Source organism: Molossus molossus, unplaced genomic scaffold, assembly GCF_014108415.1.
Source record: "Molossus molossus isolate mMolMol1 unplaced genomic scaffold, mMolMol1.p scaffold_m16_p_8, whole genome shotgun sequence".
Classification (NCBI taxonomy): Eukaryota; Metazoa; Chordata; class Mammalia; order Chiroptera; family Molossidae; genus Molossus; species Molossus molossus.
The window spans coordinates 103,154,349-103,177,808 of NW_023425402.1; the positions used below are offsets into that span (position 1 = coordinate 103,154,349).

The 23,460-nt window shown below is 45.8% G+C and overlaps 1 protein-coding gene across 1 annotated transcript in view; it reads right to left on the minus strand.

Annotated features, from left to right (window-relative positions):
• The window catches only part of NOX3 (NADPH oxidase 3), a 58,704-nt gene that overhangs the window by 16,987 nt on the left and 18,257 nt on the right, over positions 1–23,460 (minus strand). Inside the window, exons 7-10 of the mRNA XM_036249196.1 lie at positions 21,393–21,522; positions 16,339–16,431; positions 13,910–14,163; positions 8,112–8,274 (exon numbers count right to left, since the gene is read on the minus strand). Coding sequence (XP_036105089.1) covers positions 8,112–8,274; positions 13,910–14,163; positions 16,339–16,431; positions 21,393–21,522 — 640 coding nt within the window. The remainder of the gene's footprint in view (positions 1–8,111; positions 8,275–13,909; positions 14,164–16,338; positions 16,432–21,392; positions 21,523–23,460) is intronic.

The following is a 23,460-nucleotide window of genomic DNA, read 5'->3' on the forward strand; positions in this document are numbered from 1 at the left end:
GCAAAACATAAGGCAGGCTGGAAAGGTTTGCAATATGAGGTCACATGGTCAAGGAAAGGGGACCTTTGAGCAAAGATGTGGAAGAGGCCAGGGCGTGGAATAGTTAGGGGAGGAACCCTATAGATGGAAGGAACCCTGGTGGGAACTGGCAGGGCAGAGTCAGGAGGACGGGAGGGCTGGAGAGAGCTGGGAGGGCGTGGCAGGGTGCCAGTGGTCAGCAGGGCAGTGCCATGATCTGAGGAAGGTCGTGAGGGAGGGATCCCTCCTGCTGCTGAGTTGCAAACAGACTGGGCTGTGTGTGAGGTGGGGGTGGGGCGAGGATGAGAGCTTGGAAGCCAGGAGGCTGACTTTATACTCTGTGCTGGTGATGAGTAATGCTGCTATCTTCTTCCTTTCGCTTCGTGCAATCTGAATCGAAATTGTTCTTTGCAAACCTTAGCCCTCCCTTTCACCTGCTTTGCTCCCCTTGGAAACAGAAAAGCGACGGAATCTAATGCCCTTCTTACCTCTGCGCCTCCCCGCCCCCCCCCCCCCCGCCCTCTGTAGGTCGTCTTATCTAAGAACATTGGTGGTGGCAGTTGGTATAAAACAAACGTCACTAATTTTCCATTATTTCCACTCTTTAAGGAACATGCTTAGAATACTTTCATTTGGGAGTAACAAACCAAAACACTTGTGTGTTTTTTAAAAAAACCTGTCAATTTCAAATCAAATCCCAATCATTTTCACTTGAAAAATGCCCCCACTTAGCTTTCCTTTCAAACAGAAATCACTCCTGTCCTTCCTTCTGCGGTGCAGCCGTGGGTCAGCGTTCTTAGGGTTCACCCAGCCGTTGCGTGTTCTTCCCTGTAACTGACCAACAGGTGCAAGAGGCCACGGAGAAAACCGAACAGGCGCGGGAGAAGCGCTCGGGGCCAGGAGAGAACAAAGGAGACTTTGAACAGAGGAGAAGGTATTTACTCTGATTCTCTTTCATCTTTCAGTGGTGAGGGACACTTGCAGTGGAGGGACAGAAGAATTCAGCTCCTGCATTTCGGCCAGTAGGAAGGACCTGGTCAGTAGTACAACCGATATCCCGGAAAATGGGCTACAGCTCCGCGGTCTGCGCTTCCTGGCACCCACCCTTCCCCGCCTCCAGAAATGAAATGACCCTAAACTCAGTTACATATGTAAAGCATGGCTTTCCGGATTCTGTAGACGTCAGAGGCCCTAACACATCAGGTTACTTTAAACTAGCCGAACGCAGCCCAGGCTCCATGTATGCTGGACCCACATGGAGGAGTTGCGCAGCGCGCCGGGGCTGGCCTTGACCTTGGTCAATGCCTCCACCCACAGTGCAGTCGCCATGTGACCTTGCCTTCTCCTGGGAAGCATTCTTTGTTCTCCATTGTTGTGGGCTAAATGTTTGTGTCCCCCTCAAGCCCCTATGTTGAAACCCAGTGTGATGGCATTGGGCTCACCTTTAAGAAGAGGTTAAATCTAGATGAGGTCATGAGGGTGGAGCCCCAATAATGGGATTAGTGTCTTTCTAAGAAGAAGGAGTCAGAGCACTTTCTCTGTCATGGGAGGGCACACAGGAAGGTGCCCACTTGCAACAAGGAAGAGAATCCTCACTGGAACCCAGCTGTGCTGGTGCCCTGATCTTTGACTTCCAACCTCCACCACTGCGAGAAATAAACGCCTGTGGGTTAAGTCGGCCAGTCTACGGCATTCGGGGCATAGCCGCCTGAGCTAAGACAGTCACACTGTATGAAAACAAAGGGACAGGAGCCTCGAACCAAGTGTGATGGAGACTTTTCATTGAGGCACTCAGGACCCTTTTCCAAAAAGAAAACTTCTCTCTGAAAGATAAAGACTGTGACTGATACGTAGAAAACATTATGCCTCTTTAACAAATGGTAGCTATTATTGTTCTGGTTTTTATTTTGTTGTTGTTGTTGTTGTTGCTGCCAAGGTCATCTGGATGAACACAATAACAAATTTTGAAGCAACTATTTCTTCTTATTGAGAAGCTTTCTTAATGTGGCCTCCACGTCCAGTTTTAAAGAAATATATTTATAAAATTGTTTTTCTGGTTAACCGTTCTGAGATGGAGACCAGGCTTGTCAATCATTTTTAGTCCTTAAGACTTTTTCTTAAAGCTGTTATCCTTAATGTTACCTGTTCCGTGGCTACCCTGCTGGTTTGCGCTGTGACCAAGCAGGGACATTGTGCCTTGGCTTGTTCCAGTTATAATTAATAATTGTTGAACAACCAAACTGTCATTAATGAGAGAATGGTTATAAAATTGTGAGATACCCATACTAAAGGATACTCTGAAGGCATTAAATAAAATAAAGTCAATCAGTAGGTATTGACACTAAATTTGCTCTAAGCCATGTTAGCACGAAAACAACAACAAAACAGAGGGCACCCCCCCCCTCACTTCTCACACTGCAAAAATAAAGTAACACCCTGCATATTGCAGGGATGAGTGTGTTTGTGCAAGCACATGGGAAAGGAACGGAGTAAGATGCACTTAACTATTTAATGGTGAGCCCCCTGGACAGCCAAGTGGTGGTGCTTCTTAGTTTGGGGAGAAAGACTAATGAAGGGAGATTCTTTTTTTTGTTATCCTCACCCGAGGACATTTTCCCATTTTTTATTCAGATGGAGAGGGAGGGAGAGAGAGGAAGAGAGAGAAAGAGAAAAACATCGATGTGAAAGGGACACATCGAGTGGCTGCCACCCGCACGACCCAAACAAGGCCGGGGACAAACTGCAACCGAGGTACGTGCCCTTAGCAGGAACCGAACCCGGGTCTCTCTGGACCGCAGGGCAACGCTCTGACCGCTGAGCCAAACTGGCCAGGGCTGAAGGGAGATTCTTCATTGAGCATTTTATTTGAATCTTTTACAAGGACACTGTAGTCCTGTATGTGTGTGTGGTTAATAAACCAAGATATCAGAAATATTAATCCTGGTCACCTCCCCACAAGGCAACGGTGAGGCCTGGTGGAGGACCGAAGTTTCTGGACACCACCTGGTGGAGGAGGGGAAGCTTGTGAGCCTCTGGAGGGGGTGAAGGTGGCCTCAGCCCCCCTTCAGCTGTTACAACAATCCAGGTGGTCAGGAGCCACGATCGATTCCAGGAGTAGCCACAGCCCCAATGTGAGGGAAAGTGAAAGTCAACAATTTCTCAAACGAAACAGATTCAATTAAATGCATTTTTCATTCATTAGGAAAGAGCACCTTCCTTTGTCCCATTAATATATTTAAGTAGAGTATGGATTTTTGCCTTTCGTGGCTTCTTTGTCTTATTCCCACTGGCCCATGCTGTCTTTTTATTTGAATTATCTGTTTATTATATTAGGTTAAGAACCCAGAGGCTATTTTGCATGCAACACACTATAAATACCCATTATCACAGTTGTGTATTCTTGAGCTCATGAAGGAAGACAATTTATGAAGAAAGGAGATGACCCCAGTTTTTCTATCACCTGTTTGATCATAGTCTGAGGATTACCTGTGCAGTTGTCCTATTTTATTTCAAGCTCTTTTCACAAAGTGAGTGTGACGTAGGATTCATCAGACCTGTTAGGCAGAAGTTGGGGGGCGTCCATGGCTGTGGGGCATTTATACCCCTCGGCACCCAGCTTCCTCCACATCGCATCACAGAGACTTCTCAGCCAACCTGCCCCTGCTCTCCTCCCAAAGGGCCTGTGTTCTCGGCTGCCTTCTGCTCGGTGCAGTGTGGCTTTTACTCCAGGGTTCAAAGGATCTCTCTTGTGTATTACAACATTGCCGCCTTTTCTTCATAGGACACCATCAGCACTATTATTATTTTAATCCTTATCCAAGGATATTCTTACATTTATCATCAGATAGAGTGGGAGGGAGGGGGAGAGGGAGAGAGGGAGAGAGAGAGAGAAACATCAACGTGAGAAAAACACATTAACTGGTTGCCTCCTGCACGACCTCACCAGGTGACCAGGGCGCAAACCATCATTATTGTACTTAGTGTTCTTTTGCCTTCTTGGGAAGTCTCCTCCTAACCACTTCTCTCTCTTCCTCTCCACCACCTCCTGACTATCTTTAAAAATAAGAAATTGTTAGGAAGAAAATTTTAACCACCAGCTTCAAACAGGAAATGGTCCACATGATGCCAAAGAAGCGGCAATTAGAAGCGTTCTAGAAAAACGTGGCGGGGAAAAAGAAAAATGTTCTGAGTGGGAACAACAGAGAAACCTTTGCTATATATATATATTTTTAATTTTTAGACTTGCAACATGAGGCTTTTATGAAAAAATATATTTCTTTGTGCCAGCTGCTGTTTGACCAGGGGAGGAGAACATCTGCTGTAGTTAACCCTTTGGTCCTCAAACTCCAGCTCTGAACCCCTGTGCTGTTTTTTCTTCTTTCCTGTTACAGAAGAGAACCATCTGAAAACTCTAGCCCAGGTCTATAATTGTGTAGATGCTATGAGACAAATACATACTGCTCTGCTCTGCGGCGCTTTAAAAATTATATACATGCTGACAGTTTAGTTGGGAGAAGTAGTATTTATATCTCAAAAGCATGTGGGTGGCCCTCACAAATAATGGTTACATAAGCCTAGTGATAGCTGTACTCAAACAAACACAAAGTTGCTTTAAAAGAGAGGAACTTCTTGAACTGTTTCTCATGCACACAGACCCCAAGGAAGTAGAACTACAGTGTAATTTTCCATCTGAACTTTCACTAGCATGAAATCTCACTTTCATCGGAGATGCAGAAATCAGAAACACATGCTCCCACCCTGACTCAGTGACTGGCCAGCTGGCTGATCTTGGACAAATCACTTCCCAAAGTACAGATGCTGACGTTTGTTGTCATGTGCAAAGCTCGGAGGTCAGGGCCCCTCAAATTGGTGACTCTAAGCTTTCAGCTCCCATGTACCATTATTCCTACCTTTATTTTCAATTGAATCATGACCCAATATTATCCCACATTTTTATGTTATAAAAACATTGTATTTTTGCCCTGGCTGGTTTGGCTCAGCGATTGGAGCGTTGGCCTGTGGTCCAGAGAGACCGGGGTTCGGTTACCGCTAAGGGCATGCACCTTGGTTGCAGTTTGTCCCCGGCCCTGGTTGGGTCGTGAGGGTGGCAGCCACTCGATGTGTCCCTTTCACATCGATGTTTCTCTCTCTCTCTTTCTTTCTCTCTCTCCTTGCTCTCTATCTGAAAAAAAAAAAAAAGGAGAAAATGTCCTCCAGTGAGGATAAAAAACAACAACCCCAAAACATTGTATTTTTATTTTCAATTTCTGAATTTGGAATAAAGATCAATATCCCTGTTTTTTGAGAACTGTCCAACCCTCCCATTGACACAGCCTTGAACAACCCATAACAGCACCCAGGAATAACTTGGAATGTTGACAAAGATTTTGAGAGTTTTGAGGGTTTTGAGAGTTCCTACAGGGACTTGAAGATTTTGTGGGTTCTTATAAGAATTTTTCCACTCTATTTGTAGTAAAATACTTGGATTACTGAACAAAGCATCTTTCTGGTTAAATAGAAAAAAATGAATTGACCTTAGTAACCTAGAATCTTATAGAGAATTATACAGAAGCCATTTGTTTATTCTTTTGAGCACACAGACACTCTCTCATCGATTTACTTTTTAAAAAATGTATATTTATGTATATATATTCTAAAGAAGCCAGGCTGCAGAAGCTCAGAGTCTGCTAGAAGAAGATACTCTCTGACCATGCACGGGGGGGAGGTGGATGTTAAGAGAAGGGTGCGGTATTGTGAGTCTGGTGTGAGGACAGTGATGGGCTTTTCATGTCAGTACGAGAGGGCCTGGCGCATACTCGGTGCTGAAAAGCATTCATGGAGTGAAGTGAGTGAGTGGGTGAGGCCACAATCCCGCAGCAGGCGCACGGGATGTAAGCTTCCGCTAATGAAGGCCGCGAAGCAAGGGCCACGTGTCTAAATGAGTTTTTCCTGGTAGACAGCAAGAGGAGAGACAAAGTTTAGGAGGACTGGCAAGCATCTCAGCCACAGCAAAGCATTGTTGTGGGGTCCAGATATAGAAAAGAGTAGCTATTTTGTTTGCTTTGTGCCATAGACAGAACGTTTGCGTCGCCTCGGAATTCCTATGTCGGAACCAATGCCCAGTGTGACGGTATTCGGAGGGGGTGTCTCTGGGAGGTTATTAGGTCACACCGGCGGAGCCCTCACGAATGGGATCAGTGCCCTTAGAAAAAGTCGTCTAGGGCTCTGTGTCTGTATTTCTTCTCATTGAGTTGCAAACTGTAAACCAATAAACATGACTCCTGCGAGTTAAAAGAAAAGACTCCAAAGAGCCACCTGCCCTCCTCCGCCACGGACGATGGCAGTTCTACCGAGAAGGCGGCTCTCGGGACGCAGGCTTCCGTCGGCCCCCCGGCGAGCCAGGGCACGGATCGGGCTGCCCAGCACGCAGGCCCGGAGAAATAAGTGCCCGTTGTTTATAAGCCACCCAGTGGTGGCATTTTGTGATAGCAGCCCAAACAGACTAAGACACGTGGTTGCGTTTGTTGTGGGATAGAGGAAAGAAGATGGGCATTAGCACCAGAAGGACCTGGGTTCAGAATCACGTTCTCATATCTACCAGCCCTCTGTGCTTCCAAGTCATGCTGGGCGCCGATTCTTGTTTCTCTCGTGTGGATCAGGAAATCCCGCTTAAGGAGATGAGCTGACTCGCTGCAGGTGACACTTCTAGGGAGAGAGGAACCTGGCCGAGCCACAGTCTCTGACCAGGACCCCACAGTCTTTCCCGGTACAATGGGGGGGAGGTCATGTCTACCATGTGTTGGTTATGTCATGGAAAGAGCCAGATGGACCTGCGTTCATCCTGAATCTGCCCTTACTGCCCATGTATTTTCAGGACAGTCACTTCGGTCTTGCTAAGCTTCAGGTTTCTTATCTGAAAAACAGGTCTTTTATTATTGACTTTTCAAGGTTGTTGGGAAGACGATAATGATTAAATAAGAAAATGTATGTCAAGCACCTGTCACTTGGAAGCTCATGAAATGATAGCTAATTTTCCTCTTACTTCTTAATTGGAAGCCCCAACTCCAGAGATCTTCCGGTCTGAAATTGCCCCAGTGTTTTGTTAATTAACGCTATTCCTTAATAAACGTTAGGTGAAGAAAGTTTCCACGACCAAATAAGCTTGGGGAGAGTGGGTGAAGCAAACGGAATGAGGTTCTTTTCTGTAGAGCTTAGTTAATAGGCCAAGGGATCATGTGATTCTTCTAGAGTGTGGTTTCTTAAGTTCCTTTGGCTACAGAATTCTCTTTAGTGGATCCTTTCATATGACTAATGTCCTGTAGAGCACACACTGAGACATGCAGCTCTAACCAAGCATCTCTGATAGATGAGGAGACTGCAGCCAACGTGTCAACCAGACAAAAAGTAGCAGAATCAGGACCAAAACCAGGCCTTCCGGACCTCCTGGGTCCCCCTGAGCGGACCCCACTCGGTCTTAGCAAGGCTCCCTTTGTACTCTGCTCTGGGGTCTGCTGCTGGTCCCGGGAGGGTGAAAGTGGGGGACAGCGTCTCTGGACAGCACACAGACAGGAAGGCACCCGTGAAGGAGCTAGTCGGAGAACAGACAAGAAATGACAAAAGGGAGATTTGGGGACGGATGGCACCACCAAGGAAGGAAGCCATTAAATCCCAACGATGGCGTTTTCACTTCTCGTTAAGACCCTGGATCCCTGAGAGGAAGACACTGAATCGAACGCTCCCAACCAGAGCACCAAGCTCAAGAGACTGAAGCAAGGCAGCCTGTTAATACCACTAACCGCAGCTCAGTCACACAGCCATTGCAGCCTGTCCATATTTTACTGACACGAGCAATTACATGTCCTGTAATGGCAATGAAGCAATAACATTTATGTCATCTTTAACAAGATTAGACATAACCCTTCTCATAAATGTAAGACCGAATGGAGATTTTTAAGAACATAAGTAGAGTTAAGGCTCCTTGAGTTTATCCCTCATAGTTAATTAAAATCCTCCCCAAGAATCTCCAGATGATAGATACCAGGACGCTGAGCCTTGGAAGCCGCGGAAGGATGAACCCGTGGTCTCCCCCATACCTTGCTCAGCGCCAGCGGGGGTTGAGCCTCACAGCATCTGTACCAGAGAGATTTCAGGACGGCGGCGAAGGGCGTGACCCCGATGCCCGCGGCGATGCACACGCTCACCGGGTAGTGGAAGACGTCGGTCAGCGCGGCCCCGAACGGCCCGTCCACCGCCAGCCTGCAAGCACAGGGCGTTCAGAGACCCCTCCCGAAACGCACGCTCCCAGGTGGTGCCCTCTGTGGCCGAGTTTGCAGTGTGCGCAGGGGGTGGCCCTGTGCTGGAGGACGCCCTGTGACAGCTTGGGCTCCAGGGGTGGGCCTGCCTCCTGGGGTCCACCGGACAGTCCGGTGTCCTTCATGGAAGGACAGTGCCTGACCTCTCGGGGCGAGCTCACGCCTCTTCCACGGGGCACGCTCTTCTGACTGTTCTTAGAAGCTTGTTCTGGCTCCAGGCCCCGGGAAGCCTGGTAGAAACCTTTCTGTTTTCTTCTCCTGTCCAAGCTGCCGTCGGAGAAACAGCAGGTGCATCCCGGTGGTCCGGAGGTTTATCTGTCCTTGTGTGAATGTGCTTCTGCCCTGCTTTTATGTATTCAGTCCCATACCTTAGTGCCATATATTTATATAATTTTGCCTAATGGAAGTCATTATTTAAAATAAACAAAACATTTTGAGATAACTTGTCAGTTACACGCAATTTCTAAAATTTGTTGTTTTAGATTGTGCGAACCCAAAATCTGTAATAATTAGGCTGGGGTGGCCCTGATGCGTCTTTGCTTAGCAAACCTTTCTTGATATGGAGACACCATACTGACCGAATGAATGTGATTGTCTTTGATGTGGTTCTACATGGACTGGCCCTGGATTCTACTCCAGTTCTCATGACCAGTTCTCCGCACTGGCTTTCCTGCCATTTTCTAAAATATACAGTTCCCCATTCTGCCACAGGGCCTTTACACATCACAATCCAGGTACTCACTCGGAATACTCTGCCCCAATTTCTCCCCTTACTTGGTTAATAGCTGCCCTTTCACTAGGTTGCATCCCAGTCATTACTATCCTGGGGAAGATTCATGAACTCCTTAGACTAGTTCAATCTTCTTATATTTTACACACCGTGCTCCCTCCTCCGCAGTACACTTGTCTGGGTGTGTGTGCGCGATTGTGTTGTGTCTGCCTTTGCTCACCGCCGCATCCCAGCGCCACGCTCACGCTCCCGCTCGGAGTTGTTCAATAACAGTTTGTTGAATAAATCGTAAAGGGAATGTTTAAAAGATTTCAGTCAGCAGAATGTACTGAAAAAAGTCAACTATTCCAAAAGCACACATTTACATATGAACAAAGATATGCTAATTGAAAGGGTTCTAAGTTATTCATAACCGTTCCCTACGGGGTGTCTGTTGAAGGCACCCCAGGTTGGCCCATTTGGGCTTAGGATGTGCTATGAAAGTTCAATTGGGTTTATTTAAAAATATTCCACATGCCAGACCTCCTAATAATTCAAATGAACTCTCCCCAAGTTAATCTTAATTAATAAGGCTTTATTACATATGGATATATGGAAATGGAAGAATAAAAATAAAAGGTCATTAACCAGAAAGGGTTAGTATTTCAGCCCAATGCAGATTATTTCATAAATAATTACATGAGGGGAATTGAGAGAGAAAAGGTGAAGCTGATCATGGATTAACATGTCCTATTGGTAATTGTTTTTATAATTAGTCATATTTGGGACTTATTTGACACTGATGTGAAAAGATAACAATTGAATCCAAAGAAGAATTGTGCCATATAATCCATAGAAATACATAATGCACACATTTCTACATAATTAAAATTGAGAACCTAGGCCGGAAGTGGAAGCAGACAATATTCAGTCCAACTTCTCTGTGAATATAGTGATCTGTCCTCCTACATCCCTGATAGCTGACATTTCCGATAATAGACCAGAGAGTACCTGGTTCCATTTAGGGGCAGCTCTAAGAATTAGAGAGTTTTTCTCACGTCTCACTGAGATCTGTCTTTGCATAACTCGTCCCTTGTCTTCTTGAGAAACACTTATCAGGTCTTTCTCTTTCCTGCATCTCAGACCTTGAAATAGTTGATCGTAGCTATCATGACACCTTAATTATTCTTTCTGGACCAAAATGTCTTCATTTTTCCAGGCTTCTCACAATCCTCAACTGGCTTCTTTTGTCCAAATTCTTTTTTTTTTTTTTTTTTTATCCTCACCCGAGGATATTTTTCCATTTTTTGTACAGATAGAGTGGGAGGGAGAGAGAGGAAGGGGGAGAGAGAGAGAAACATCGACGTGAAGGGACACATCGAGTGGCTGCCACCCGCATGACCAACCAGGGCCGGGGACAAACTGCAACCGAAGTACATGCCCTTAGTGGGAACCGAACCCGGGTCTCTCCGGACCGCAGGCCGACGCTCTAACCACTGAGCCAAACTGGCCAGGGCCAAATTCTTATTTATCAAGATCACTCAGCTCCTTCCTGTTTGATTTGGATACAGAGAATTTCCAACAGTGCAGAATAGAAAGCAATTTACCTTTCCAGCGTCCACACCATGCTGTTCCGGGTTGCTTATGGTCAGCAGCATCCCCCACCCACCTCATCAACCTCTAGTCTTGTCTCTTTGAACCGGTGACTTTTATTCATCTAAAATAGTTCTCCTTATCTAATCACCACTTTGGCTGTCATCTCTGTGGTTGGTGATCTTTCTTATTTTGATAAAAACCATAGCCAAATTTTATTTTTTATTATGCATCATGCTACGGGCTTTATATGAACTGTCACATTTAATCCTAAACAAAGCCTTAAGCACTATTATTATCATCTTCGTTTTACAGGTGGGGAAACTGAGGCACAGCGGTAGAGGCATTCTCCAGGATCACGCACACAGCTGTGCTTTGAGCCAAGGCTGACTGATGCCGGAGCCCCCGCTGAGAACTCCAGGATCAACTCTGAGAAATCCTTCGTTTGACTGGGGAGGGGAACGTCTCCCAAAGGAGCTCATGTCTGTCCCTTTCTCCTGGGCTCTGGGAAAGGCTCTGGGCCCAGGTCTGCTTCTCCTCTGGGCCCCTCAAGTCACTGACTCCTGGGGCTGGATTAAATCCTTTCTGGATCCAAAAGCAGTGAAAAGTATGGTGCTCTCCCCAAAGTGTTTGATTTAATTCAAAAGTAAAACACCTTTGAGAGACGAAGTCCTCCAAGAAGTCCAATAAAAGTCTGGTTCTTCGTGGGTTGAAGACATAAACAAATTCTAGCTGCTAGCGCGTGTGCTAACACATACGAATTTGTTCAAACGAACTGAACAAATAAAGGGAAGCTGTGCTGTTTGTGACAACTCATTTTTATTCATTCCATACATATTTATTGATGCCGACCAGGAGTTCGGGCCTGCTCTGGCCCTGGGGACGCAAGGTGAACCAAACAGATAACGTCCCCTTTCTCCTGGAACTTCCACTCCAGTGTGGGGAGAGATGCTGACGAACTGAACAGGAATTCAGTGTGTCAGGTGGTGTGTTGTGCAGAAGTAGAGAGCACAGTGACCCCGAGCGTCAGCCGGGAAGAGGGAAGGAAAGGAGACATTTGAGCAGAGATTTGGGAGTGGAGGGGGCGGGCAGAGATCTGAGGGGGTGTCGCAGGTGGAGGGAATGGGGAGTGTGCTTGGTGTGTGGGAAATGACAATGGTGCTGCACCGGGAAGCGGGAGGGAGCCCAGGGGCCTAGGGAGCCTGGGAGTGTGTGCGTGCGTGTGTGTGCGTACATACTTTCATCCCTGATTTTAAGCATTTATACTGCATTCTGAATCTTAGAATCCTGTTACATTGCCTCTTTCCCATGATGAAAAGAAAGGTCTTAATGGAAGAGTCAGGTGTTGTCCTCTGACTTGGGGCTCTGTCTGGTCTGGCACCACACAACTCTGTAGTACCAGCGCTTAGAATCAAAGCACGGGGCTCTTCCTACCCGCCAAACACAGCCAGGTGCCGTGCCCCGTGGCCAAAGCTCAGTGTCCCGCGGGAGGGGGAAGGGGACAATCCACTGATTGGATTCTGTGCCTCAAGTTAATTCCAGTACCCAGTGTGCCACCTGTAAATACTTGTCAAGTGAAATGAGCTGAAGCACCCTATCAGGTCCAGAGGTTCATTCATTCCTTTAGCAGACACTGAGCCTGCACACACTATGTGTCAGACACTGTTCTGGGTACTGGTCATACCGAAGAGAACAGACAGCATCCTGCCCCCGGAAGTTCCATTCTAGGTGTGATTTTACTGTGCTCACCACGCAATTTCCTATGGCAGTGGCCACTGCTTGGTAGTCCCTGATACCCTCCAAGGATGGCAGAAGAGAGAACCTCTTGATGCTTCTTTTGAAATATCAGTTATTTCAAAAATGTTTTTCTCAACGTTGTTTTCATGTGTCCCTGTTTGTCTGGGGCCCCAAAGACAGGCTTTGTGTGCTTTTCAGGTAATCCCACAGTAGGAGTAGGGATCAGCATTAAGCCGCTGTTTACCCAAAGGAGCTAAGGAGGGGTAACTGACACTGGACTGGTGTCACAGGCCCAGGCTTTTTGGAGTAGGATGCTGTTTTGGATTGAATCACATCCCCCAGGTGATATGTTGAAATAGTACCTTGGAATGTGACCTTATTTGGAAATGGGGTTGCTGTAGATGCTATTCATCAAGTGAAGATGAGGTCAGATGGGAGGGTGGGCCCTTATTCCAATATGACTGGCGTCTTTACAAGAAGAGGTTACAGAAACACAGAGACACAGTCACAAGAGGAAAGAACACTGCAGTGGAGGCCAAGGAAGCAAGGATTGCTGGTCAACCACCAGAGGCCAGGAAGAGGCAAGGAAGGGTTCTGCCCTATGGATTTTAGAGGGAGTGTGGCCCTCCAGACACGTAGATTTTGTACCATAGTCTCCAGACCTGTGGGAGAATACGTTTCTGTTGTCTTAAGCCACCCAGCTTGTGGTCCTTCATTGCAACAACCCTAGGAGACTAGACCAGACGGCATCAGTGCTTGCCCAACCTTCTCAGACCTGCCTTTTGCACATCTTCCTTGTAGCAAAACCGAAGCATTTGCTGGCCTTAGACCTCCTGCTGTCCTAGAGGAAGGAGGCAGTGCTGTGCCATCTCTCTATTTCTGGCACACAGTGGAGGGTGATCAACACTCGTTGTACACACACACGCAGGGCTGACAGACCAGCTGCCACCACTAACTTCCTTGACTGTCTGGTCATTTTGTCGTTTTATGAGCATCAATCTGTAATTGTTAGCTCTTTCCCCAGCGTAAGGATCCTGCCAGATTAATTCTGACCAGGAAACACGCTTCTTATGAAGACCAAACTTTACAAATAAAATGTAAAGACCTCAGCCTAACAACAAAAAGTTCACAGGGCTGTCTTTTCCACCACGGGCTGCATACAATTAGCCAAGTGACGTTTTGGAGCTGGGAAAGTAAGATTCTACTTCTCCCTGAATCATTGCCTGCCTTCGTTGGACATTTTTTTGTTTGTAAGAAATGTACTTGATTCTACTGGAAATCTTCTAAATTACAGTTGACCCTTGACCGATGTGGGTTTAGAGGGACTGGCTCTGTGCAATGGAAAATCCACACTTTTGACCCCCGCCCCCCCAGAACTTAATGACTGTATTTTTAATATAGATTCTCGAATTTAAGAAATGGAGTCAAATTTACCATCTAGAATAAAGATATTGCTAAATTTGGTAGCATGTTGATGCACTAAAATTTCTTACTTTTAAAACCATTCCAACTTATACATAGAGAAAACACGGGATCCCACCTGGGAAGGTTCCAGGGCTCCTTCAGGGCCTGTCCCTCAGCGTCAAAGGCCCGACACAGAGCTCCTGTCCAGTCACCTGCCGCCCGGATGTGCACACTAAAGAAGTCCTCCTGGGGAGCCGAGGTGAGGGTGAACGGGTGCCACTCCAGCGAGGATATGGACGGGCACTGCACCAGGATGTACTGCCCTGGCGCCATTTTAAAGTGGCGCTTTTTCATGTGAAGTTCTAGGACCCCAGACGGATGGCTTACCACCTAAATTAGAACAAGGGAGTTGTTGGTGTTTTCACTCAGGCCAAGTAATGAGAAAATAGCCTTCATTACATCAAAGGGTTTCACATTTTGAAATCTGCTTTTTTCAATGGAATACTATGCAGCTGTATAAAAGAAGGATCTCTTACCCTTTGAGACGGCATGGAAGGACCTGGACAGTATTTTGCAAAGCAAAATAAGCCAGCTAGAGAAACACAAATATCACATGCTCTCACTTATATATGGAGTCTAATGAACAAAATTAACTGACGAACAAAATAGATCCAGAGGCATGAAAACAGAGAACAGACTGACAGATCTCAGAGGGAAGGGGGCAGAAGGGGAGTGGGAAGAGAGAAACCAGAGAACTTATAGGCATATATGCATAGCCCGTGAACACAGACAATAGTGCGGTGGAGGCCTGGGATGGGGTGGAAGCCGGTGGAGGGGGGCACAGGGGGAAAAAGGGGGAACATGTATAATACTCTCAACTATAAAAATAAACTAAAAAGAAATCAACAAAACAGCTTCTTTGAGGTGTAATTTACATTCACCATTTGTTATGAGCCTCTGAGGGTCTTGGCCGCCACTTTCATGGCAAATCCAGCAAGAATGAAGTTTAGCTCCTTCAGTGATGTCTGAAACCTGGGCATCTGCATCCAGGTGCCACGTGGTGTCCAGCGTGTGACTTCATGTCCCAAATGGCCAAGCTTTCCTTAGCACAGCTCACCAGACCCAAGAAAATGTAAGCTGGCATGTCATGCAGTGCCCTTAATGCTACTTCAAGTTATTAAAATAGTCACAGAATTATCTCCACGTTTTCAAAGGGTAGGTTCAGTTTTAAAGGGTCAGAATGTTTTTTCAATCCTTTGTGAATTAACCCTGATTTTTCTACCTTTTAAGTGGAAAACGTTCTTCAAACGCACTCTGAAATGTTTCATTCGGTTTTAGTCACGTCTCCTACCTACACTCGGGCTTTAGATATAGGAAGGGTCATGCCAAACGCTTATTACTTTTGTAAGAACTTGATAACTTGCTGCTTATCAGAGGGAAGGAGCTAATTTCCCTTTTTAGATTTCCATCTTGTTTTCTGAAAAATCTCTCCAGGTCCCCAGGTCTTTTATTGTGGCAAGAGTTATAAGGGAAAAAAATCTTGCCTTGATTCTGTGAAAATATTTTTCTACACCTAAGAGAATGTCACCACATTTTAATCATCAGCTCTGTTTCTCCTCGCCCTACTCATATTCGTTCTGCTTCTGCTGTTCAACTGTCTCCCTAGTAACAGCTTTAGTGGATTTCTACAAGTTTTACTGTCTAGCTTTTGATACAGACTCATAGCCTTTGGTGCTTAACTTGAAAACAGCAACATAGAAACAGCTTAAAACAGAAATATGAAGCAATTTCTAGGCCTCTGCTCTCACCAAGTCAGTTAAAGAGATGTAGTATTCTGTTAATATTGTATTAGCAAAGTGGTATAGGTTTGGTTAGCAGAGAATTTCTTCCCAGACATTTAGAACACGGGGGCAGAGTATTTGGTACCTTTGCAGTCTCCTAGATCATGTATTCTCGGTCTATCTGCCCATATCTTCCTCCAGCCCGAGGTAGGTATCAGTGAGCTGCGAGTAGGCTCAGCAAGGCTGGGAAATGCTGCCACAGGGCAAGTGCTACTCACTCCCCAGGGCAGAGCTCCTCTCCCGTCTCTCCTCTCCGTCTCTTTCGACTCTCCCAGCATCTCCCACTCTCTGAACCTGAGGGCGACTCTTCCCTCATCTTCCGTTCGATGATTCTAGGTATGAGTGTGTGGGCTTGAAAATAAATGCATGTTATTTGTGTGCCTGCAGAATCCGTGTCTCTACGTGTGAAGGAAGTGATGATACTTCGAGGTATAAAGCATGCCCAGTCCCTCTGGAGAGAAAGTGAAGTGAAGAGGAATACAGCTGGTTCGTGTACCACAGCCTTTCTCAGAATTCCGTGTACCAGTCTGCAGCCCCGATCCCTGCCTCCAGTTAAATTAACCACGCTAAAAGACACACAGGATGCAAGCAATTATTAGAACAGAAGATGAGCCTCTAAATTGCAGATGGTTCTGCAATAAAGATGACAAATTAAAAACTCAGGCTAATAAAAAAATTTTCATCCTCATGCAGGCTTTTATTCCGACATAAAGCTACACCATACCTTCGTAATGACAACTTCTTGTTGAAATCGCCAGACCCTAATTATTCTTTCACATGCATATAAGACCACAGGGCCTAAAACCCATTTCCAAGTCTGCAGAGAGAGAGGAAAAGGAAATGAAAATAGAATCCAAATATTTTCAATTTGAACTGAATCGATATATAAAATGAAGGGGGTTAGACATTTTCCTTTAACTTTGGGCCAGTTGTCAACAACCAAGATGTCTCCTTGTATTAAATACTAGAAGATTCAATTATTCCTTGAAGTCTACAAGCTTATTTAAGAGATTAAACTCTTCTGTATTGGTTTTTATGCTTACTTGATCAATGATGCCTTTATGTAATTAGAAATAATTAAATTTGCAAAGAAATAAGAAAGCAGATTGATGTTTATGTTGCATATGATAGGGTCATAAATGCTCCCAAATTCAGCCCAAGTCAAAGGCTCAGAAAGTTACATTACTGAGCCAACCTAAGACATGGGAAATTAAATACAAACATTTCCAATAGTAATTTTGGGGGCCACAGATACATCACAAATTGGAGGTCTGCCGGAAAAAAACACACCTCACCCCACAGACACATATACACCGACACACGCACACACGGACAATATTATCTGAAATTAAACCTAAGTTGGTTTCTCAGCATTTTAAACCCATGTTTACAGAACCAGCACAGAAGTCTGGAGAACCGTGGCATGAACATTTCCATTTTTACTGAAGCCCATACTGTAGGCCTTTTCTGAGTATAAACTGCATTACGGATTCTCATCTGAGCAGCAGGCTATCACCGTACCACGTGTTGGGGACAACATAAGGTGTCGTCTTCCCCCAAAAGGAAAAGAATGGAAATGTAAAATATTTGAAGGCTTCTCTTGGGTCTGCTACCAAACAAGCCTACAGGGCATATGGTATTCTCTTTATGTTACAGAAGAGGAAGCGAAGGCTCAACAAGATCAAATTGTCCAGGGCCACAGTAAGGATGTGCCTGGCCACCTGGGCTGTGCTCTCCCAGGACCCTGATGCTTCTCTCGAGCATTGACCATGCGATGCGCTTCTTCCTGCCCCACACTGACATTGGTCCTTTCACTTGTTTTACAGCACATTAGAGACTTATTAATTTATTGCATTTCAGGATGTGAAGGGTTCTTAGAAATCTGGTCTCATTTTGCATTTATAGAATTAAAAACCAGATGTTCTGGGAATGAGTATGAGTTGCCTAGGGAGACAGATCTGGATTGCAGAGAGCCAGGACTATAACTCAACCCATTTCTCAAGGCCCCTAAACTCCCTCCCTGGTATTCCAAACCCAGCACAACAAACTCCGGGTCTGCTTGCTATCTTAGGAGCAGGAAGGGCGTCCACCAAACCATCATCGGCTGACTCTCTATCTTCATCACTCCTTCGTCCCTTACCTGCTTCCTGATCTATCTTGTCTGTTGACGGGTCACAAGCGCTTCAGCGTTATTTTTACTTCTGTTATCTTTCTTGTGGTTTTTAGCTCTCTTTGTTTCTTTCTGGGTGTGTTTTGCATGGCACCTCTTCTCACAACATCAGCCTTCTCTGCTTTGTCCCTGAGAGTGTCTCTCGTTTACTCGAGAGAGGCTTGATTTATGCAGGCAACACGAAGCAATTTGACCCACCTATTGTTTTCTGCCTCAGTGGGAGTCGGCGAGATGTTCAGAACAGCAGAGAGAACAGAACCTCTGCCCACCTATCTGTCGGCGAGGCCCTGACAATGAGCAGAGTGAGGGAGAAAATCCGGAAGGGGTAGATGTGAAGGATGACATTGACCCAGCGAATGAATCCATGAGTCGCTGTGCTCAGATCAACCCCAAAGGGTTTTGAGAATTGGTCTAGATATTTACAGAAATAATAGCAAGCATGCAATTTTTTTTTCCTGTGTAAATTTAGAGAGGTATTTGCAAAAACACTCACACGGTCTGTAACGTACTTTTACAAATAATCTTCCACGCACATTTGAGAAAGTTTTAGACATCACAGACCTGATTTTGGTGGTGTCAAATCAGTCACGGTCTCTGATTTTTCCATGTCGATAAAATGGAATGGATTCATTTTCTTTGTACGACTCGTCGGGAAGGAGAATGTAAGCCACTAACTCTCAGCTCTATCGCTGCTCTAGTATATAAATTGCTTCAGGAGGAGAAAGTTCAATTTAGTTCCATGGTGAGAGTTAGTCTGGGAGCCCCAGGAAGTTGGGGAGTGAGAGAGGTATGGCCAGAGGTGAATCTTAGAAGGTTATCCTAGTAGCAGTGACCAGTGCAGACAAAGTGAACAAAGACAAGGAGGTCACGGTGCAGGTCACTGTGAAGAGCAGCAAGGGCAGGTGGCCAGGTGCTCGGAACTGGGTCTCAGAAGACCTGGCTTCTGGTGTTATCACCCAGAACCCTATGCCTTCAGGCAAATTTTGAGACTTTTTACGTTCAAATTTTCTGTTTTGTAAAATGTGTTGAAAGAAATTATCATCTGGGGTTCTCTCCAAACAACTGTTTAAACTTTATCCACAGACATGAATATAATGTCGGGGACATGTCCTTATAGATAGCAGCAGAGTGGAGGGTGGGAGAGGCCAGAGACTCAGAATAAGTGCTGAAGGGTATAGAGATGAAAGTTTATGGCCACAGAATCAGAAGCTCTGGTTTCTTGCTTTGGCTTTGTTGGGAATGCCCTTTATGACCATGGGTAAGAAATTAAAACTCCTCGGGCATCCACTTCTCCACCTATGAAATAAAGGGAGCTGACTGTTTCGTATGAGTTTCTTAAATGCTAAAATACTTTGTGGATTCTTAGCTTTATTTTTGCCTTCTCCAGAAATACTCAGAGAGTCGCTGTACAGTGAGTACTTTATGATAGAAATAAAACCGCGTTGATTTAAAAGCTGCAGTAATGAAACTCGTTTCCTCCACTTTCGCTCCTGGTTTTTCATTTTTACCAGGAAATAAGAACATGCTGGCTTTGATTTTATTTTGTGTGTGAGCTTGTGAACGGCCTCTTTTTCTAGACAATGAGATTTCCAGGGGCAGGAACCAGCTCTCTGAATCCTGCGTCCAAACATGTAGCAGCCCCTTGGAGCAAGGCTGCGGAGTGTCTACCTCAGTTAAAGCTTTCCCTAGACTGCTGATGTCACCCTCTAATAATCTGCAGAGCAGCAGCCTTATCACCATCATAGTTATTACTGATTGGTGCCATAGGTAAGTGCAGTAAGGCGCTTTTGTGGCTAAGGAAGACCAGGCATCTTTTGAGAATGAGTTGCGTGAACACCTCTAGAATCTGGGGTCTGTGTGTGTCTGAGTTTCAGGACAAGAGGGGCAGTAGGACAAGCGGGAGAGAAGGGGCGAGCAGGTGTAATTGGTTCCTTTGATCAGTTGAGTTTCGGTGAGGTGATGTGCAAAGCATGCTCTTTCCTAACGAGGGGAGCCGTGCACCATTGAGGGTGAGCTGCAAGGTTCCATTGCTAACAGCACCGCGGAGACGCACTGCGCTAAGGGAGGCTAAGAGGAGGGATGGGGTCCTGCAAACACCAGGTACATGTGGTGCAGTGAGGCGCCAGAGCCCTTCCTTGTCCTTGGGATGCCTTCTGGATTCAGCGTCTACGAGACATCAGAGAGAATATGTACACCCAGCCAAGCGGTAATTGCACAGCCCATACACACTTTGAATTAGGATCCATTAAAAATAATGGGGAAGAGTGACAACATGAGTTTGGGTGTGCAAGGAGGTGTAGCAGGGAAGAGCCACAGAGATGGGTAAGTTCTCCCTTCTAATGATAATTAATGTCGGCATCTGCTGCTGCTGGGAGCAGGCTCTGGTCTGTATTCATGAGGTGTGGGAAGATATTGATTTTTTTATGGAGACGCTGTAGCTGAAAATTTTAGAGAGGCATTCATGTTCCCCATTAATATGCAGGCAGGGCAGTGGCTGCTGCTAGTTGAGTTTAAGACAGAGACAATCTATACTGGCCATTAAAACCACCACAGTCTGTGGGCACATCTATTCCAGTTCGCTGTTTTAAACCTCCTTCCTGGCAGTTTGCACCTTAAAAGCCAGTGCTTAATTTAATATATTTGAGGGTTTTAGAAAAAGTCGATCGTTTTATTCTTCAAAAGTTGATGACTTAATTTCCTAAATCCCATGATATATATTCTGTTATATGCTACGAACCCATTCTCTATGACCTATTTTTGGGCATTTGTTTTCTTCTAGTTTCATTTTTGTTTACACATCGCTTAGCTGTCCCAAGGTTCGTGTTGTTCTAAGATACCCGGGAAGACCAAGTAGGGTTATTGTTTCGATTTTCCTATGCCATCCACGGGAAAGATTACAGCCTACCCAGCGATTCTCACTTTTGAGACCTTGTAGGCACCATCATCGGCTCTAATTAAGTCTCTTTTTTGGCTCCCATTGTCATTAGTTCAGTTATGGGAGCTTAATTAAAACAGCAAGGCGATGCACTTAACACCCCATTTTTTCTATCCTAAAAGCAGTAGAGAGAAAGAAGGCCAGCTTAGAAAGAGGGCCCGTTCTCACTTGGGCGAGGCGCAGTGTTCACTGGGAAGTGATGCTGTGAAGTCTCAGGATGGAGAGGAGGGACAGGTTGCTGAGCTTGCTGAGAACAGAGGGTGGACAGCCCCTCGGCTTTCTGATTCCTCCAGAGACACGCCCGGGCTTGTGCTGCTCTGAATTCCCACAACATCAGACGTCCACGTCGAAATGGAAGGAGAACGCATTTCAAAACGGACAGAGTGCTTTTGGCAGTAAACCTCTTTTAAAATTATCCATAACTTGATTTCTCCATTAGCACACTTAATGAAGACTTGGCTTTGTCTAGTGGTGACATGGGCTGTTCTTTTCTCAAGCATATAAGAGCTCTAGTTATTTTGACTACAGCGACAGCTATTTTTAAAAGCTCCTGGGTTCAGCCCTGGCCAGTTTGGCTCAGCAGTTGGAACGTCGGCCTGCGGCCCAAGAGTCCCGGGTTCGGTTCCTGCTAGGGGCACATACCCCCCCAAAAAGCTCCCGGGTTCATTCTTACCGAAGGCTCCTTGCCGGAAAATTGAGGCACAGGACATTGGGCAGCTGCCTGCCACTCAGCGTAGTGGCCTCTGCAGACGGTGACATTGTGTAGCAAGAGACTCTCGGGAGTTTGGCCTCGAACAATCCGACTGGCCATTGGAAACAAAACAAAACCCCAAAAGTTTACATTGATTTTGAGCAGTCTTGCAATACCACAGATACTAGTCTACAGTAAGCTCTAGACACATCTACTGTCTCGCAATGGGCTATCCTTCATTCATTTCCCTTAGCATCTTTAAAAATGGGAACTTGAGAAGCTTTGAGTAACCTGGAAGATCTCAGCAAAGAAGTGCCCCTTTGTGGTATCCTGTGTTAAATGGGAAGTGTTCGCATTAGAGAATTTATAATGAAGGGGAATTGTTTGAACACATCCTTTTGTAGACTGTTGAATTTAATTAGGTTACATCTCGTCCTGATCGCTGATTTGGGCTAATTGGCTAACTTTGTGCTATTTGGGTCTTCTGCAGATTTATTTAACGTCTATCCTTCTTGGTTTGTTTCTGAGCATCTAGAAGTTTTCAAGTAAGGAAGTCAGAAGTGCCTTGAATAATGATATTTTTCCCCCAGTGACCACTGGTAGGCTTAGTGTTCGACAAGGTCAAAGTAGGTCAAAGTGCTTCTTCAGGACTAAATGGACGAGCTTGAGATCGAGACAGGAAATGTCCTGAACAGAGCCCTGGTATCCTTCTGTGTTGTACTGGCCACAAATGGAGTCCTAACTGACCTTTGACTAGTAACTTTGGGACAAAGTTACCCATTGGTACCCAGGCTGCAAAGCATAAGACATTGAGGTAGGGTAATCTGGTAGTTGCTCAATTCCTAAGTGTTTATGAATAAAATACATTGGTTAATTTTGAGGAACATGGTACTCGCAGACTGAGAAACTTGAGCATCATACAAGCTCATGCCCTGGGTAGCCTGTAGAGTACCACGTGCCCCCTTGCCGCACAGGGCATGTTGATGAAGGAGCAGCAGTGCCCTGGGAAATAGCCTGAAGAACTGACATCTTGGCTTTTGTCCCGATCTGGTCATGGAAGTCATCCAAACTTGATAACATCCTTTTGAGTTAGATGAGCAAAACTATCTCTGGATCTCCCATGAGCAAATGATGCCCAGATATAGGAAGGGGGAATAATAAATGGGAGCCGGAGGAAAAGAACCTGTATATTTTAACACCTTCATTTTCAGGCTGTAGGCAACATACCCTGGATTATCTGAAGAACCCTCAGGACATCCCACCAATGCAGTATCTTTTTAAAACTTTAAATTTGTTATGTCTTCATCTGTGCCATCCCATAATAGGAAGATTAGTGGGCTTTAACACATTCCAGTAATCCTCCTTTACTTGGACTTTGCAAATTACTTTTTGCTGTAAACAGTAGCTGTAAAATACTTCAAGCTGAGAAGATTAAATGAGGCCCTTATCCGAAAATAAGCCTTTCAACTAAGTTAAAATGACTAAAAATTTCATCTTATGAAATGGTGTTTGGATGTTAAAAACTATCTCCAATGAAGCACTGCCCATCGAAATCCTCCCGTGCTTGGACAGTGCGCAGGGTGTGTGCCCGGGCGGCGGGGTGGGGACGGGCACACATGCTGTTCCTGGAGACTTCTAGACTCGCGTGGATTATGAAGAGCCTCCCCGGGGTGCTACAGGGGTTAACACCGGGAGAAGAGTCCGAGGAGAAGGGAGGGACTGACGGAAACCCTGTGGGACCACCTCCCCCTTCCAGAGCTGCGTAGTCAGGTGAGGCACCTGTCACACGCCAGAGGGGCCCACTGCGACCTTGAACGCTCGCGGACACGGCAGCAGGCTGAATGCTGACTGACTAGCTTCCTAAGAATCAGCGGAGGGACAGGCAGTTGGTAGGGTACCATACCCCCAGGGGCAATTCTTCCTTCCACAATGTGTGCCCGACACACTGTGGCCGGTGGGGCGGTCTTCGGCATGGGAGCGACCACCACAGAGGTGGGGCTGGCAGAGAAGGAACACCTAGTGGGGGCATGAGACGGGCAGTGACTTGCCG